We start from the raw sequence: 18,953 nt of genomic DNA, 5'->3' as shown, positions 1-18,953 counted from the left end.
TTTATCCATCTTGAAACCAATATCGACACCACCAATAATGTCAGCATGGAAATTCAACGCAGTAAACTCTCGACAACAGGTGCTACTTCGGACTGAGTAGGCAATTAAGAAGTAAAGTCCTCTCTCGATGAACAAAAACCAAACTCTATAAGTCACCCATTATTCCCGTTCAGCTATATGGTGCAGAGGTATGGGCGATAACAACATCTGAGGAGTCGACGTTACAAGTTTTCGACAGAAAAGTTCTGCGAAAGATTTATTGCGCGTTAGCCACGCCGAATATCGCATTGGATGGAACCAGAAGAGATGCATGACAACATTGACATAGTTCAGCGAATTAAAAGACAGCGGCTACGCTGACTAGGTCATGTTGTCCGAATGGACGAAAACACTCCAGCTCTGAAAGTATTSGACTCAGTAAACGCCGGGGAAGCAGATGAAGACCCTCCTCGATTGGAAAAACTAGGTGGAGGACCTGGCTTCTTTGAAATCTCCAATTGCCGCCACGTAGCGAAAAGAAGAAACGACTCGGCTATAATTGCTGTATATCGGTATAAGCGGAGTCTACGCTAGATCAAGCATAGTCGATCAAACATAGTCGATCGCACGTAAATGCTCTAGAATGCGGGTTATTGACGACTATTTGTTTGATACTATATACTATGACACAATGTGAATTTTGTCGCAGATTTCCTGGCCGTTCGTCGTTTACTGGTGAAACACTGCGACGTTTAGCCGTTCACCTCGAAGAGRCTGGCACAATACGAGATKCTGCCAGGCGTAKCAGACCCCGGAGTAGCCGTTCTGCAGAGAATATTACTGCTTTTGCCGAAGATGTCATGGAAGCGCCGTCGACATCGACCAGAYRACATACCACGCAAATGGGTATCATTCGACGGTGTTTACAGCGAATTTTGGTACAAGATTTGAAAATGCCTCCGTACAAAGTCCAGAAGSCAATCGCGTCTAACATACGCTCAAGAGATACTTAATCACCACCAAGAGGAAGATTTCCATCTTAGCGGGTACGTAAATAAGCAAAATTTTAAAATCCGCGTGTAGCCCACGAAGAGCCATTACACCCGCTCAAAGTCACTGTGTGTTGTGCTGTTTTCACTGGAGGAGTCATCGGACCCTTTTCCTTCGAAGACGTCGCATACCAAACGGTTACTGTCGGTGGTGAGCGGTACAGAGCAATGATCAACGAGTTCTTTTGCCACAAMTTGATGAATTGGGATTGAAAACATGGGGTTCAACATTACGGTGCAACGGCACACAATAGCAAGCCCCACAACCGATATGCTGAAGGATGCATTTCTCGGGCGCCTAATCTCCCGTTTTCGCGATTTGAACTGATCAGCAAGATCGCCTGATTTGAACGTTCCAGACTTCTATTGTGTGGCTTTTTGAAGTCGCGGGTTTATGTCAACAAGCCTCAGACTCTTGCAGCTCTTAAAGACAATATCCGTCAAGAATGTGAGGACTTATCGCCGGAAGGTGCGGTCAAAATGATAGAAAATGCCATAAAAAGGGCTCAAATGACAGTCAACTGTAGTGGCGGCCATTTGCATGATATATATTCTCGACTTGACTTCGAAATCAAATAAAAATAATCTACAAGCAGAATTAAAGTTTTTCATTTAAAAAAAATTACAGACATAAACCATCGGAAAGTTATTTTTGCGCCATTATTTTGTACCATCTCTATTATAAAATATTATGTCTCTGACACGTTTAGCTGTAAACAAAGCCATTATATAGTCGCGGGGTTATAAGCCTAATTTACCCATTTTCATAGGGTGGATCGGGATATCAAGACAATTTGCCTTGAGCGAATTTGATTATTGAAGCCAGAATTAGAGGGCACCACTCTCACTTTCTAAAAGTTTATTCAAACGCTCCTTCGAAATGTACTTCGTTGTACTATCTTATCTGTATCTTACTGTCATCATCATCACATCGAATGTAATTGGAATAACGACGGCTTTGTTTGAGCATATTGAGGACATAAATGACGATCAACATGTGAGCCAATCAAAATCTGTGATCACCGGAAATTCCATCGAAACAGTGCGTGAATTCATCAAAAATCAGCCGAAATCATTATTGAAATTCATGGAAATGGAATTTAACATCTCCAAACCACCGATTTATCGTGTTCCGTGTATCGTGTTCACCTGATGTGACACCATTCGACTTCTTTCTTTTCGGAAAAATGCAATTGCCCATGAAAAAAAGCGTTATGCCACCACACCACCTCTCCGTTGATTTCAAAGCTTCTTTCGACAGCACGAGAAGGAGTTGCTTGTATGTCGCGATGCCTGAATTTGGTATCCCCGCGAAACTAATACGGCTGTGTAAACTGACGTTGAGCAACACCAAAAGCTTCACCAGAATCGGGAACGAGGTTTCAGACAAGGCGACTCCCTATCGTGCTACTTCTTCAACCTGCTTCTGGAGAAAATAGTTCGAGCTGCAGAACTTAATCGAGYAGGTACAATCTATTATTAGAGTGTACAGCTGCTGGTGTATGCCGACTATATTAATATCATTGGCCTCAACACCCGCGCCTTTAGTTTTGTTTCTCCAGACTGAATAAGGAAGCAAAGCATATGGGTCTGCTGGTGAACGAGAGCAAAACGGAAGATCTCCTCTCATCAAAGAAACAGTCCTCGTACTCGCGATTCGACTCTGACGTCTGTTGACAGTCATAAAGTCGTAGATAATTTCGTCTATCAGAGGAAGAGGAAGACCTCCACTCCGTGGGAAAGACCAGATGGAGAAGCACCTGGCTTCGCTTGAAATCTCCAATTGCTTTCAACTCGGATATAGCCGCGTTAACGGTTTATACGCCAGTGAAGGAAAAATATAGTATATATGTACACATATGTAATGATTTTCATTATTAAATTAAATGAGCCTCCAAAAAGAGAATTCTGGGCGAATCTGAACAGAAGTCATAATATCCCAAATTTGATTGTCAACCATTTGGTTCCTTCGGATAATGCGTATTGAATTTTTGCACAATCTTCTAATTTTTACGAAGKCAACAATGTAAACAATAAAATAATGTATTCGAGTCTCAATCACCAGTAAGCAAAACGACAACTGCTCGTCCACCTAAAACTTCTCCATTAGCTTGCGGTACAACTGACGTGTCGTAGATATAAAAAAAAAATACAGTTATAGAAATTCGAAATAATTTGGAATATGGCCACAATATTAATTTACTTCCTAACCAGTTTCTTAGCTGCGAACTGGGAATGCCCCAATTTATGAGTGAAACTAACTGTTTGATAGTACCGGTATACTAACAAATCAAGAGAATTCTGGACGAATATATTGTGTAGTCATGAAAACAAGTAAAACGAACGAAAAGTTTGAACCCTAAAACTTTATTTGAACGGGTTTGGTGTATGGGTTGAACCAAATAACGGCTGAAACCATAAAAAAATTGGTATTTTCCGTGATAGCAAAGGCAAAAGAGACCCACGTAAGTAATATATGTAATAGCTATACGATTTTCTGCAAATCAAACTTAAGAGCATTCTTGTTACAGATTCTTATGATTTTTTAAGTATTTCATTTTAAATTTTTATAATGAAATAAATATTTGTGTTCTTATATTTATTTTTATACTCTTTCAAAATTTTGCTACATAGTTTTGTTCACCTAACGGTTGTTTGTATCATCTAAAAGTAATCKAGTTAGATATAGGGTTATATATGTATGTATATAGCTATAAATTAATAGGATAATGAGACGAGTTGAAATGCGAGTGACTGTCTGTCCATCCGTCTATCTTTACATGCAAATTATAACTTAAGTAAAAATTCAGATATTTTAAGGCAACTTACTACTAGTGTCCTGCTCAAAATGTAAGGACAAGTTCGTAGACGGGCGTAATTGGAATACTGTTATGCCCACAAGACGATCTTAATCAAAAACCAAAGAAGCGCCATAACTAAACTCCATAATAGGGTACAATGCTGTTATTAAATACAAGGAGTTTATGATTGAAATATTTTTTTAATTTGTCGTGGCCCCACTCTTTAATAAGTTTAATGTACATATCTCATAATCTATTCAAGCTATAATCACCAAATTCATTAGACGCATATCCTTTCGGCTGACCTACCTACCCTGTGAAAATAGATGAAACCGGATTATAATCCCGCCTCATATAACATGTTTGTTAAATACTACTAAAAGTCCGATAAATCAATAATTTACTGCTCCAGAGGCATTAAAAGGATGATACAAGAGGCCTTTATAGGAGACAGTATAAAAATTGTACGATGGGCGTGGTACCGGCCACATTGAGGTGATATCACATTCCTGTATGACATTTTAATAGAATCGATGTAGCATACCAAAGCACCGTAAAGTAAGATTGTCTTGAATACTCTTGTCTAACACCAGTGCATAAGAACTTGTGATAGGCCCCACGTTGACCGCAACATTTTCTTACATAGGTAGAAGGCACCACTGCCCTTTCTTCCACATTGAGTTTCCACGTCAGTTTCCTATCCAAAATAACTAGTAGTAGTAGTGGTTAACTCATCCCCGTTGATCCTCTAGGTTTTTCATGGCGGGATCTTTTACCTCATTGTAAAAAGTACCGTATCCGTTTTATCAGCATTTGCCTGTAGGTTAACCGATGTTATCCATTGGTGTATGATTATTCATCATGCATTTTCTTAAAATTTMCTCAGGAGCTGATTTGCTGCAAGTGAGAGGTAAAATTACACCCCCTGAGGAGCTCCTGTTCGCGATAATTTGAGCAATCTGGTTCCTTAAAGCTTATGCATGATTTTTGAGCTTCCGGTTAACTTTATACTGCATCTATCGGCAAATATGTGAGTTATCTTAATGAAATTGAGTGAGCATGTTTTCTAATAATCTGGCATCCTCGTGCCTAAAATTCATAAAATCGAGTGAAAACTTTCCCTGGACCCCACATAACTAATAGCCTGTAATATCATGCAACTAAGGAAACAACTTCGTCAATACCAACAGTAACTGTGCGATATGTTACTAATCAATGGCCGAAACGCTTAAGGGCTTATTACGTTTAGCCTAAAAGTCAATCTTAGTAACACAAACCACATATTTATCATAAAAGTGATATAAATGCCATATAAGATCAATGAAAAAGCGAAATGTAATATATTGGGCATGAGTAAAGCAACAGAGTCTCAAATTTCTACAATTAGAGTGCAAGACAATGCCAAAGTATGCACCAATTCAGTTAATTATCTTTAAGAATCGGCAGTCCTCTTAAATTAGTTTAAATATTACACATATTTAAAAATAAACATTATAAATCTTTTTTTACTTATTCTATAATAAGCATATACATACATATTATCGGTTAATTCTCTCTTCCTAATTAAACTTTCTATCTAAATCTTTTGCATAGTTAGAGCACATCAGGTTCTATCGAGATGTGTGAAAGATTGACCAGGCATTCACCATGCGTCAAATCTTGGAAAAGATGTCAAACCTGCTTTTGACAACACGAAAAGAGCTGCCTTTATGCCGCGATGTCCAAATTAGGTATCCCTGCAAAACTAATACGGATGTGTAAACTAACGTTGAGCAATACCAAAAGCTCCGTCAGGATAGGGAAGGTCCTCTTTGAGTCATTCGATACCAAACCAGGCCAGGCGAATCCTTTTCATGCGATTTTTTCAATCTACTCTTGGAGGAAATAATTGGAGCTGCAAAGAGTGTACAACTGCTGGCGTATGCCTATGACTTTGTTATCATTGGGCTCAACAACCGCGACCTTAGTTCTGCTTTTTCCAGAATGGATAAGAAATCGAAGCAAATAGTTCTGGTAGTGAAAGAGGGCAAGACGAAATATCTCCTGTCATCAAACAAATAGTCGTCGCACTCGCGACTAGGCACTCACATCACTGCTAACAGTCATAACTTTGAAGTCGTATACTTGCTGACTAAGTAGGCTACTTGGGACTAAGTAGGCAATTGAGAAGTAAAGTCCAAAATCTATACGTCACTCGTTATTCCTGTCCCACTATATGGTGCRGAGGTATGGACGATAACAACATCTGAGGAGTCGACGATACAAGTTTTCGAGAGAAAGATTGTGCGAAAGATTTATGGACCATTGCGCATTGGCTACGGRGAATATCGCATCCGATCCAACTGTATGAGTTATTCGACGACATTGACATAGTGTAGTGAATTAAAAGTTAAAAGGAAGAACGACTGGTGTGCTTTTATAATATCTGCATTTTAAACGGCGTGGAATTTTTGTGAGCATGGAAATGATCCGAACGAATAAATAGCTTCAGGAATTCAACCAATCTCGTCCTGATATACCATTTTTACATATATAACTATATATCATGTGTATATCGATTAGTTTTGTATTTAAATATTCTGGTCATAGACATATATTGTTTGATAGCTTCAACCCTTTAAAAAGCATTAAGAACTGATACGAATATTGAGAAATAATGCAATAGTCGAGTCCTGTGAATTGTCCTAAATTCTTAATTTTTATACTCTTCTTGTATATTASATGATAATAACTTTTGTTTCTGACGCATTTGATTATATTCTTTTTATAAGTTTTCTATTGATTATTTTTCAACACTAAGTCTAAGTCTAAGTTTTGAGCACTGGAATTTATTACGTGAAATCTAACTATCTCACCTATAAAATCCATAGCGAGCATTTTTTCAAACTGTACGTAGGAGCAAAGACTAGCAGTCATACGCCGATAATACTTGTACTATAAAAATTGCGCGCAATGTCAACAAAGAAGATGTTTTTTATTTGCCATATTTCTGCTTTGCCATCTGTGTGTGAAAACCTTTTGTCAAAGAATTTACTTATAAAGCAACAACATAGTTATCGGGTTGAATTTGATTCAAGAGTTATTTTTACCAAATCTTGTTCTGCTTAAATTAGAAACTATTGTAAAACATGTGTAAGTAAATGTATTTATTTATGGATTTTAAAAACTTCAATATTCAAATAAATTTTAATAGTTTACCTAAAACAGTAGGCATGGGCTCTGCTCAAATATTTTTTGCGAGGAATCATTTCTGCAGTTTCAAGATTTTAGGTATTTTAGCCTTGATCACGTAAAAAAGTTAGGAAGTAAGTGTTGAGATGTCTTCGCCTCGTCTTGGCGATCAAAGTGGCTGCAGTAGATAAACTGATATCTTGATTACGGCAACCTCAGTTTGAAAAACGTTACAATTGTCAGGAAGTCTTAAACTAGTATTGATGAATAGCTCCCATCAGTAGACTCACCTAAAAACCTTCTGCCCAAGCTTGTCCCTCTGCTCCAATATGAGTTTATATCTCCTATTGAATAAAACCAGTTTGGTTGTACTTATGTTAATAGCAAGGGCATTTCCAAACGTCAAGTTTGTTATGACGCTAAGGGTTATCTCAGATATATTTCATGCAAGGTATAAAAGAAAATTTCCTTGACCATGCGATACGAATGCTAATAAAAATAAACAAGACATCCGATACATAATAATACCAAACTTTAAAATCAAAAATCTTATTATCATATTCAGTATTTTGAGTCATTGAAATTCATTATAGTAAAAGTTTTGAATATTAAAGGAAGTGTGCATTAACAGACTCTATAATTTACTTATTATGTTATAGATATAAATTATAGGTACAATTCATTGAATTAATGAAGAAACTTGTAAGTATTTAAAAATCGCTGTGCCGAAATAACCTTTAAGTTCATAAAATAAAGTATGTGCACGAAAAACACTGGTCATATAGAAATCCGCACAACTTAGAAATTTCTAATAGTAAAATCAAAATTCAAATTTACACGCAAAGTTTACTTTATCTATCTTTACAAAAATATGGTTAGTGTAAAATTTTTCAGCAATGAATATACACGTTCGTGAATCGGTTTTGCACAAAAAGCTAGAAATTGGCAAAAAATTAAAAATTGCAATATCTTCGGTATCTTTCGTACTTAAGAGATTCTGTGACTCCTTATCATTGAATAGAAAGGCCGGTAGTGGTAGAAAACAAGGATTTTAATCACCACTTATAGCAGAAAAAAAGTGTTGACCTATTTGAAACAAATACCTGCACTTTCAGTACGCGATGTCGCCAAAAAAGTGCAAATGTCACCTTCATATGTACAGAAAGTACGCAGACAAACTGATTACTTTCCWTCAAAGTGAATGCAGCACCAAACCGCAATGATAACCATCATGTTTTGGGAAAAGGACGTGCTCGGCAATTATATGAAAAGTTCATGTCTAATTTTAACTGCGTTGTAATGGACGATGAATGCTATGTAAAAGCGGACTTTAAACAAATTCGAGGGCGACAATTTTACACAGCAAACAAAAGGAGAAGTATTTCTAATAAAATTAAAAATAAAAAGCTTGACAAATTCCAAAAAAAAACTGTCTTGAAATATTTAAAACAAATCTTTCACATGAATTAGACATTTATTATTAGCAAAATAGTGATTGCATTACTATCATATTTTGTATCTTATGATATACCAACTGTTTCATTACTATGCTTTATTCTTTGGTATATTCAAAATACTTATTATAATATGGTACATCTAGGTAGGTTTGGGCCATCTGGAAGTACTGATTCTTTCAAATTTTAGTATCAGACTACATTAAYAGGGGAAGACGACATCTTCCTAAGTCTTTGAAAAAGAAAAGAGGATTTTTGCATTTTAAAATGCAGCCACATAGGAAATTTTCGTTATTCAGTCTGATAACGATATTGAATTGAATTGCTATAGTGTATAAAGTTAACCTACTAGAAGCGGGAATACATACGTTTCTTTGTATAAAATTACTGTTTCGTGTCTTAATATGTGGGATTGGCAAACTTCCGAATCCTCTCGTCTGTGATAGCAACTTTCTAGTACCAAAAAATAGGTGTATCAAGATATCTTAATTTTTATTCGGATACAAACAACCGTTAGGTGGACTAAACTTTATACTCTGGGGCAACATGTTGTGAGAGTATACAACAAAAATATGGGGAAATAATAAACCTTTGCTTCTTCAACAATAGCTGAATGTAATTGATAAGTTAAAAATATATAAATTTGTTATAAATAAATTCCACAAAAAATTAAATAGATTGTGTGTATTGGTCATAGGTTATTTTAAATGAAATATATTTTTATGAGCAAAATACTCACCAGGAGCCGGTTGAGTGGGATACGAAGGTTTTTTCATCCATTCGTAATACTGTGTCTTTACAGGAGATGTGTGGTTATTATAGGCGGAATTTACTACACCAGTTACAGTATTATTTGAAGAATTTTGAACTGAATTCGTTGATAAGGAAACATCGGGACTGGTGGCATTACTCCCCGATGTTACTAAAGTGGGGGATGGCACCCCATCGGTGATATGATCATTACGTCTAGATTCATTTATTCCAACAAGCTCAACTGTAGATGGACCACTAGAATTAGTACTTCGACAAGAACTTGCACTGTTGCCTATTACAGTGCCATCATTTGATTCATTGATAAGTTGTTGCACATTTGTACTTTGTAATAAGTTGTCAGTTGTCGATAATGGAGAATGCCATTCTGCGGTAGAACCACCAGTTGGGTGAAACATATGATGTGTGTTATAGTATACTTGATGATGGTTATGTGATGATTCCATTTCGTTCAGTAGTTGATGATTTGGTGTCGTAGAATAATTTGCCGTCCACTGCCATGGTTGTGCAGGCGGATAATTCAAAGTAGTTGGATTATGTTTCTGGGAATAAGTCATTGGATTGTAGTATGAAACCATTTTGCTACTTGTTTTGCAAAAAAATGCTTTCAGATATTTACACAATAAACCGGATATAGTTTAAATAAATTTTTTATGTTATAGAATTTTTTTTATTACACCTACGTGTGTATATTTAGGCAACTTTCAAATCCATGAATGCAACATTATTTATAAACTAGCACTTACAATAAGAACTTATTAGAAGTATGATTATTTTAATCACCATTCAATGTGAGAACACTTCTATATAAATAAAACACAAGCTACATTGTAATTTGTAAATATATTATGTTAAGATCAGTAAATAATTAATTAATTTGATTAATTTATATAAAAAAAATGTAAAGAGCACTAAAAACTTGTATATGCCAAGTTCTTTGAAGCTTTAACAAAATTAACTGTTTATTATAATAGAAGGTAGCCCATATATTGCCTTGACTGCTTTAAAACTACAGGTGCCATTTTTAATTCCACTAACATCTACCATTCATTTAAATGCCACCAATGAGATTAAAGACAATGTAGATATACAGAGATTAAATCACCAACATTGCTTCTTTTCTACCAACACTTTTACTTCTACTTGGCAGCTGTCAGCATTTCAAGTTTAGCTATCCTTGTCGTTCGCGTCAGGTAAAACTCGATTGGCTGTTGTTAACCACACCCTCATACAATTGATTTTGCTATTGGCGAGAATTTGAGGCTATAAATAACTTATTATGTGTTCACAATTAAGCCCACTGCATGGTGAATAGAATCGCTTGCGATCAATTCTAAAATAGGCGTTACTTAATAGTGAAAACSGACAAATTGTTTCGCCAATCGCTATCAATAATTAAATATTTATCTACAGGTTTCTATTTTATTTACATTTTTTTATTTTCCTACAAAATTTATGTAATAAATTATAATTTCAATCTTAAAAGTATTTGTATCTAGTTAAAATAGTACTTCCGCCTTTGATATGCATATATGAACATACATATGTAAGTATGTATGTACATATCGATTTGATAATAAATTTTAAAGTTTTATATGAATAACTCAATGATTATATCAATAAACAATATAAAAGTTATTAATAATAAAAACATACATATTCATATAAAATGTATGTATCTATAGTGTATCAACTGACCGTGCCGTTTGCGACTATCGAATGCCCCATAGGTTTGATATCTATGCGGGCATATATGTCTCATACTGTACAATTGGTACTATTGAGTATAAAAACACTCGAACGCATGGCGACGTTTCATTTAAATCCGTTTATCTCGCCGAAAAAGATTCAAGTTATGCCCACCTGAGCGGAGATGATTCCGTAGGATGTAACTGGTTTTATTTAAATATAAATTTTAGATGTGTATACCTAATAGGTATATTCTCCATTTCTTTAAGGCCTCTATGATTGCCAGTACCTCTAAYTCATACGCCGGATAATTCTCTTCCACCGGCTTTGTTTTCCGGCTCATGTATTGTACCGGATGTAAAAGCTGATCGTCCGAACCTTTTTGTAACAGTATTGCCCCATACCCCCATTTATTAGCATCTGTATGTACCTCAGTAGCTGCTTTTTGCGAAAATAACTGTAATATAGACGCTTTTTGTAAAATAGCCTTTAATTGTTGAAATGCTGCGACTTGCTCTTCGCCTAACTTGAAAACCGAATCTTTTCTTAGAAGGTCTGACATCGTTGCGTAGTCCAGTACGAAACGTCGGAAATATGACGTCAACCTCAAAAACCTTTGTAACATTTTTCTGTCGGACGGAAGCGGAAACTTTTCCACAGCAGTCGTCTTTTCTTCCGATACTTTTGTGGTACTATTTCCCACTATGTACCCCAGAAATTCAACGCTTCGTTGAAGAAATTGTAATTTTTTCCATTTAATCCTTAACCCGTAGGACTCGCTAACTTCTAAAACTTCTCGTATGTTTTCAATACCCTCCACCTCGTCTGTTGCGGGGATAATCAAGTCGTCCATATATGTAATTACGGTTCGATTCTGGTTTAGGGCCCGGAAAACAGCATTAACATAACGACAAAAGACAGCTGGTGAGTTTGAAATACCGAATGGAACAACACAAAACTCATATTGACGATTGCGAGTAACGAAAACGGTAAACTTCCTAGATTGTGAATCTACTGACACATGGAAAAATCCGTTCGATAAATCTATCGTGGTAAAAACTCGACCCTCTTGAAGGCCATTACAACCATTGGAAAATTGTCCCTTATAATTTTTTTATTTAATTGTCTATTACAAAGTCAGTGAAATTACGATTAATCGAAAACGTTGTCAGTGCCATACGAGAAGTCGACAAATTCTTCAAGAACTCATTTCCAAAACGTGTGACGGAATTACCAAAGATGCTTGGTAAAAAAATTGTCCAGTTGTGTGAAACAAGATGGGTAGAGAGACACGATGCTGTCCTTTATTTTTTGTTGCGAAGTTACCGTCATCGCAGCTCCGTGAAAAATCAGTGAGTGGAAGAACAGAGAAACAGAAGCAAAGCAACAATTGTCATATCGGCTTTGTRCAAGTTCGAATTTTTTGTCGGGCTCTTCTGTCTMAGCGACATTCTATCGCTCACCCATTCGCTCAGCGTAGGTCTTCAACAGGACGCAATTGATTTGGCGAAGGCATCAAAAATGATTGGGACGTTGCTTGCCACGTTGGAAAAAAGAGGGAAAAAGGTGATGAAATATTCCGATTGATTTATTCAGAAGCCAAGAAAATGGCTCGATGTTGACGAAGCGAAACCGAGAACATTTGGTCGACAAACGAAACGCGAAAATTACGACGTGAAAACTTGCGAAGATTACTACAGGGTCTCTGTCTACATACCTCTGCGGAATCTTCTGGATGATGAAAAAAGCGTACAAAAATTTAAATTCAAAGGTGAATTCAGCTACTGGCAATGTCACTGGCAGTAGCAACAAAAAATTGAAGGCAGCGAAATTCCAACTTCTGCACTGGAAACATTAAGAAAATGTGATGTCGACATATTCCCAACAATCCACACCTATTTCCGAGTATTCTGTACACTTCCCGTAACAAACGCGAGCTCTGAACGTTCTTTCTCCAAATCGTTCCAAATCGAAAGATAAATTCAATTTCCCTCCCAAGAATCGTCTCTGGATCCGCCTCTGCAAGATATATGTAAATATAAGATACCGATCGTCCATTTAGAATTTATTTTACAATACACATTTTAAAAGAGACTAAACGTTTAGGAATAAGAGTTTTTATAGAGTTCTCAGTTCTACTGTCACGCTCACAAAACGGCATTAACTGAAAACCTCTTAAGGACCATAACACTAAATTAAGATATAAAGCTCAATCTTGGGACAGGGAATCACAATAGCAAGGGCCACCTATGGCCGAACATTTTTTAAAAAATGGGCTTATTCCCGCCAACTAAAGGTACAACAACTAAATTTTCTGAGTACAAATATCAAAAAGAAACTCTTACGGAGTGTGTGAAAATGAATGAAATCGGAAGATAAACCCGCTCACTCTCCATATGACGGTACTGTTCAAAACTACTAAAGGCGCAATAAATCAATAACTAAATACGCMTGAGAGATTATATTTTACATTCGAGAGGATATGTGAGGGTTTTGTGGGTGCCGGTGTAAAGTTTTTAAGTTTTTAGTTAAAGTCCTATGTCTCGGGACTGATTTGCCTGATTTCGACTATATTAATTGCGTAAATGGGTGAAATCGGACTAGAATTACGCCTACTTCCCTTATAACACAATTTTAAACTCCATTTGATTATTTTACATTCCAATACACAAATCAATAAACTATTAATATAAGGAGATCAAACTTCAGGAATGATTAATGTATGCCACAGTATGAACAAAATTTGTCAGAAATCAACTAAAACTGTTCAAGCGCCTAAGTACCTAATATAAAGATTTKCGATATTTAACTTACCTCAATGTCATTTGCAAAACGTGTTTTACTCAAAACAGTGCATCTTTGAGCCCAAAATAAATAAATTCGAGCGAAAACTTGACCTAGCCCATATAAACTAATATGAGTATTTTCGAACATCCGGCAGTCTTTACTCTATGTGATTGGTTTTTTAGTATGAGGCATGTTAATAGTATTTGGTAATTGGGAAAATAGGTAAAATTCTGTCGTTACTATCCCTACTCCCATTTTCCTAAAAACCGTATGTTTTACTCAGTGTATAARTTATATATAGTGTACGCATATATAAAATTCCTTGGATTTCGATCCTCTGGTTAACGTTAAGCGACTTAAAGTATTTCCCCGGCTTTGATTTTTGCAACTTGCAAGAGTATAAAATGTTCGGTTGCATCCGAACTTAGCCCTTCCTTCAAAAGCTGTATACTGGCCTTGGTAACGTCTCTCAAATATCATATTAGGTATATGGGGCTAAAGACTATTATTAGGAAAAGATTCTTTCCCAAAATCAATTAAATATCTCACACGTTTACCGGTATTTTTGGTGAAAGTCAGCCATAAGAACTGAGGTCGGCATCTTCCGTTTCTATTTAAACGATATATTCGTTTGTGCTTTATTTCAATACACGCAAAAAACCTTAGCTGGAATTTAAAATTACATTTCATGGGAAATTACTTTTGTCTAAAATAGCACTGTGTCATTAGAATGTACGGACCGAGTTTGGTCGACTAAGTCTGGAGATTTGTGATTTCACCAAAATGTRTGCTGTGCCACGCTGGCTTCTATAAACCCTTTTATACCATCCTGGATTTACTGCTTTTGACACATTTGATTATTGATTTATAGCATTCTTATTAGTTCTCAACGAACCGTTATATGGGAAGTGAGCAAGGTTATAATCCAATTTCACATATGACAGTGTGGTGAGGTGTCGAAAGGTTTGTCCTGTGTAACTTTGGGTGTTATATGTAGCTTTAATGGTTTTCGAGGTATATCCATTAAACCTATTAGGGGACGAGGCCACGCCAATTTATTCAAAATTCCATAGATACCCCTCCATAATGAGATTCGTTGAACCCAATAACAATTTTGTATCTTATTGTGCAGCTTAGTTATGACAATTTATAGGTTATTGATTTTTTGCGAAGGTGACAACGATCCATTTGCATTGCTTGTATATATATATAAATATATATATCTGTCGCACGTATTAAATCAACGATCAACCGAAGCACACACAACACATTTCCAGGAAACATGCCCAAGCCTTCAGTGATTCAGACTTACGATGCTTATCACTTAGAATCACATTTCAGGCTTCTTTCAGGCTTTCTTCTTACTGTCTTGTCACTGACGCAAACTCCATGGACCTCTCTAATAACTTTATAAGTTTTCGTTTCGTAATTTGTTGCTCCTACAACAATAAAGCGCCTGACAATTCCTGCAACACGTGGGTACAACTTATGCGGCTTGCGCTCTTTCGTAAAACTATTAAATTATCTTTTTTTTATTTTATTGATAAATCGAAAAAAATTTATTTTTTGGTGATTTCTCCCACTACAAAGCAACTAAAAAAATATTTCATATTTCTTGGGATATAGTACGAGTATTTGTATTCATCTTTCCCATATAAAAATGAAACGCCTTAAAGCAGACAAAACTGTAGACAGTTTACTTTGATTCAAAGAGATAATAAAAGTTCCTAGTTTGTCCCTTAGTATGTATAACTTCATAACTAACTCGATTAGTTTTATGTGAAACTAACAACAGTTATGTCAACAAAACGAAAAAGAACAAGCGAGAGTAAAGTATTTAAAATAATCTACCGTAGTTACCTCACTTATCAATCACAATTATCTTAACTGTTATCAGGTAAAGCCTCAAATTTTAACCCTCACTTTATTGTATTGAATAGTTTAACATAATATAATGAATGTCTACCTTAGCCACAGCAGCGCGAAACCACTAGCACACTACAATTATAATGGCGAAGGTTTATGAGTGTTTATGTTTGTTACTTCTTCACGAATGAAGGGCTACAGCTCGTTTAATAAAGATTGGTAAGGAGTTAGCTGACATCCTGAATTAACAATTATATATCAGGCTAAATATCTCATTCCCTAGGGAAAAAAGGGTTGAGGCTGATCGACATCGATCATGTTGTGATAAACGGAAGACACGTCTCCAGTGTTCTAGACGAGCGTACGCCCYGAGGTCCCAACATCGACTCGGACCACTATCTGATTGCAGCCTAGATTCGCACCGGCCTCTGTGCACTCCTGCTCTCTAAGACCCCTCGTCAACAACTCGGTATGAGGTAAGTAGTTAGGTAGGAGTGCAGCCCTATCGGGCTCAATTAGCACTTAATGTGCCATTTTGAAACACTATTCGTAGAACCTCCTGCATCTGCTATTACGTTTCACTTTCTCTCTCAAACCATTTAGAGGTTTCTATGAAACTACTAATGTCCGATATGCTTTTAGTGGAATTCCATTCAAGGTTTGGTGCTTGATGGATTTCAAGTATTTTGTGTCGGATCTGTGCTAGAGCTGGGCATTCGCAGAGAAAGTGGAAGAAGCGGCTATGATGGCTGGTCATGTCGTCGGAATGGCCGAAAACACTCCAGCTTGAAAGTATTCGACGCAGTAGCCACCGGAAAAGCAGAGGAAGAAAAAGACTTCCACTCCGTTGGAAAGAGCAGGTGGAAAAGCACCTGGCTTCGCTGGGAATGTCCAATTGACGCAACTTTGCGAATAGAAGAAATGACTGGCGCGCTGTTTTAACTCTAACGCCAGTAAAGAAGAAGAAGTATTAAGAAACAGAATTGTATTAAAATAGTTTTCTTAATTAAATTATTTACCATATACTAATGTATGTGCAAAGAAAATTCAAAACAAATACATATTCTTTTAATTATAAATCAAATAATATTGAATTAAAAAAAAAGTGTTGTGATACCCTTATGTATTTTCGCCAATTGAATACGATGAGGCATTGACTTCACTTTTTTTCCATTCGATCAAAGTTACATGTTTTTGTTGCTTAAGGCTGTCTTATTGCATGAAAGAAGCATACATTCTGACTGAAAGAATTCCCCACAGATCCTCGTCGGATTCTAATCTGGACCTAAGGCTCTTTTATGACATACCTACGGTGAGTGCCTAAAATCTATGAATTTTTCAGAGTATTGGCTATTGTGTTTCAATGCCTCTTTAGAGAAAAAATAGTTTTCATTTCATTAATCAATCCACGTTCCTCATCTAAAAACTCAGTTCCATGTGGCATTTTCCTAGAAAATCAAAAAAWTTAATTTTTTATTGATATCTTAAACCGTTTTTAATTAATTACTGAATTCATTTGCCACCATTTAATAACTCTGTCACTGATGAATATTTACAAGTACATCTTTCGTTATTAAACATGCTAATGATGATAGACAACATATTTTGCATTATAAATTAATTAAGAAAGATACCAATATTAATGATCTTAAGAGGCTAAAGTGGGTTAGTTGTATCCCCATTTCTTTTATCCCGTTTTTTTTTTCTTCAGTATGGCCTTCTGGTATTAAGTTGGACCCTTTTAAGTATTTTCCAAAGAGATTGGAAAAACAGCGCTGTGGACTAGTTGATGTGCCTGTTGATCATAAAGTTGCTCGTCCGTTTTCTGCACTTTCCCTCAATGACTCTTCTCTTTTGGTGTACTTTATCTGATATTAGGTCTAAATCAAATATTCTTCACATTTTTTCTTCATACATGAATTTCGATATATCGTTATTGTTGAAACCTGGCTTATTCCTAGTTACTATGACAGTGAATATTTCGACTCAAAATTTATATTTTATGTTCCATACGGATAGATATTCCGAGAAAACTGGCTGTCCTAGAGGTGGTGGTGTCATCTTAGTGTTCATCGGAAATTTCGCCTGATTTAATTTTGCTTCATAATGATGATTCTATTCTTGACCAACTATGTGTTTGTATCGGTGACGCTCTGTCCATCATATTTTCATACATCTCTCCTAATAGACCTCTAGAGTTGTACAAGATGCATGYAAATAATATTTCCTTACTGGTTTTAAATAAGTTGAAAAATAATATTTGTTTTTTTTGGTAACTTTATTCTAAGCAATATTGTCTGGTACGGTTGTTTCTATAGCTCTGCCCTTATTCCCTCCAAATTTTCGTCCTCTCACGAGTTATATCTGATTGAGAGAATCTCAATCTGATTCAAATTAAGTCTTATTATAGTCCTGACCGATTTCTTGACTTAGTCTTTCTCAGTCATAATTTAAACTTTAAGTTTCTTGATGGCTATTCCCATTTCTCCTGCTATCATTCATCAATCTTCCTTAATGTTTCAGCTTGCTACTTATCTTTTTGCTTCCGTCAAACCTATTGACAGACTAGGTTTTCATTTTGCATTTTGTGATTTTGCAAACCTCAACGATCTTTGACTTGAGCTAGATACTGCCAATAGTTTTTCCACTTTTAAGAAATCCATTCCAGAATTTCGCCGTTATGGTATCCCCGTTAAACATACACAACCATATATAGTAAGTTGCCATGGTATTACAAGGACCTCACATGCTTTAAAAATCTTAAAACTAAATACTACATAAAATTCTGTTCAACAAAATATCATGCCTCCTTCGTTGAACATTACAAAAAACTGTTCAATAATTTGGATAAATTACTCCATAAAATGTTTAKTGACTGCACGGAATCTAAATTATATCATTAAATCGAACCCTAAGTCTTTTTGGAACTTTATAAAATATRAAAGGCATGTTCGGCCATTCCTTTTGCTTCATGCTGGGGGGACAAATCGTATGTACTCCTGTTAAAATTACTAACTTGTTTGCAGAATTCTTCAAATCAAATTATGTACACGAAGAGCTTGGAACTACTTCTAYTTTTTCTGCTGATAATTTTTCATCCATAAACTTTGCCACACTGTGTCTTTCATAGGATTGAATCTGAATTGGCTGCCGCCTGTACTTACAAAAAATTATCCTGCCTTGGTATATGCTCTCATGCTTCTCTTCAACGATTCTCTGTCTTCTGGTAATTTTATTTCAGACTGGAAATTGGCTGTCATAAAAATAAGTTATTTTTTGCAGTTAAATCAATTTTTAAAGTTAATCAGTTTATTCTGTGATCAAGCATAGCAAAAGAAAAGAAAAAAAAGTGAAGCGAGCAGTGTTTACTCGAGTAGAAGACGAAA

At 35.9% G+C, this 18,953-nt stretch overlaps 1 protein-coding gene across 5 annotated transcripts in view; it reads right to left on the bottom strand.

Annotated features, from left to right (window-relative positions):
• LOC108972648 (homeotic protein caudal) overlaps positions 1-10,151 on the bottom strand; it is a 77,383-nt gene extending 67,232 nt beyond the window's left edge. For 3 of the 5 annotated variants that reach the window (XM_018939325.1, XM_018939330.1, XM_018939328.1), the window contains exon 1: positions 9,194-9,954. In XM_018939325.1, the coding sequence (XP_018794870.1) occupies positions 9,194-9,803 (610 nt within the window). In that variant the 5' untranslated portion in view covers positions 9,804-9,954. The other 2 variants (XM_018939326.1, XM_018939327.1) reach the window with 2 other exon arrangements.
• Between the last annotated feature and the right edge of the window lie 8,802 nt (positions 10,152-18,953).

The sequence above is a fragment of the Bactrocera latifrons genome, unplaced genomic scaffold (genome assembly GCF_001853355.1).
Source record: "Bactrocera latifrons isolate USDA-ARS-PBARC rearing strain unplaced genomic scaffold, ASM185335v1 scaffold_410, whole genome shotgun sequence".
Lineage (NCBI taxonomy): Eukaryota > Metazoa > Arthropoda > Insecta > Diptera > Tephritidae > Bactrocera > Bactrocera latifrons.
Note: the sequence above shows the minus strand (reverse complement) of the source record. Positions and strands in the feature narration are given on the sequence as shown.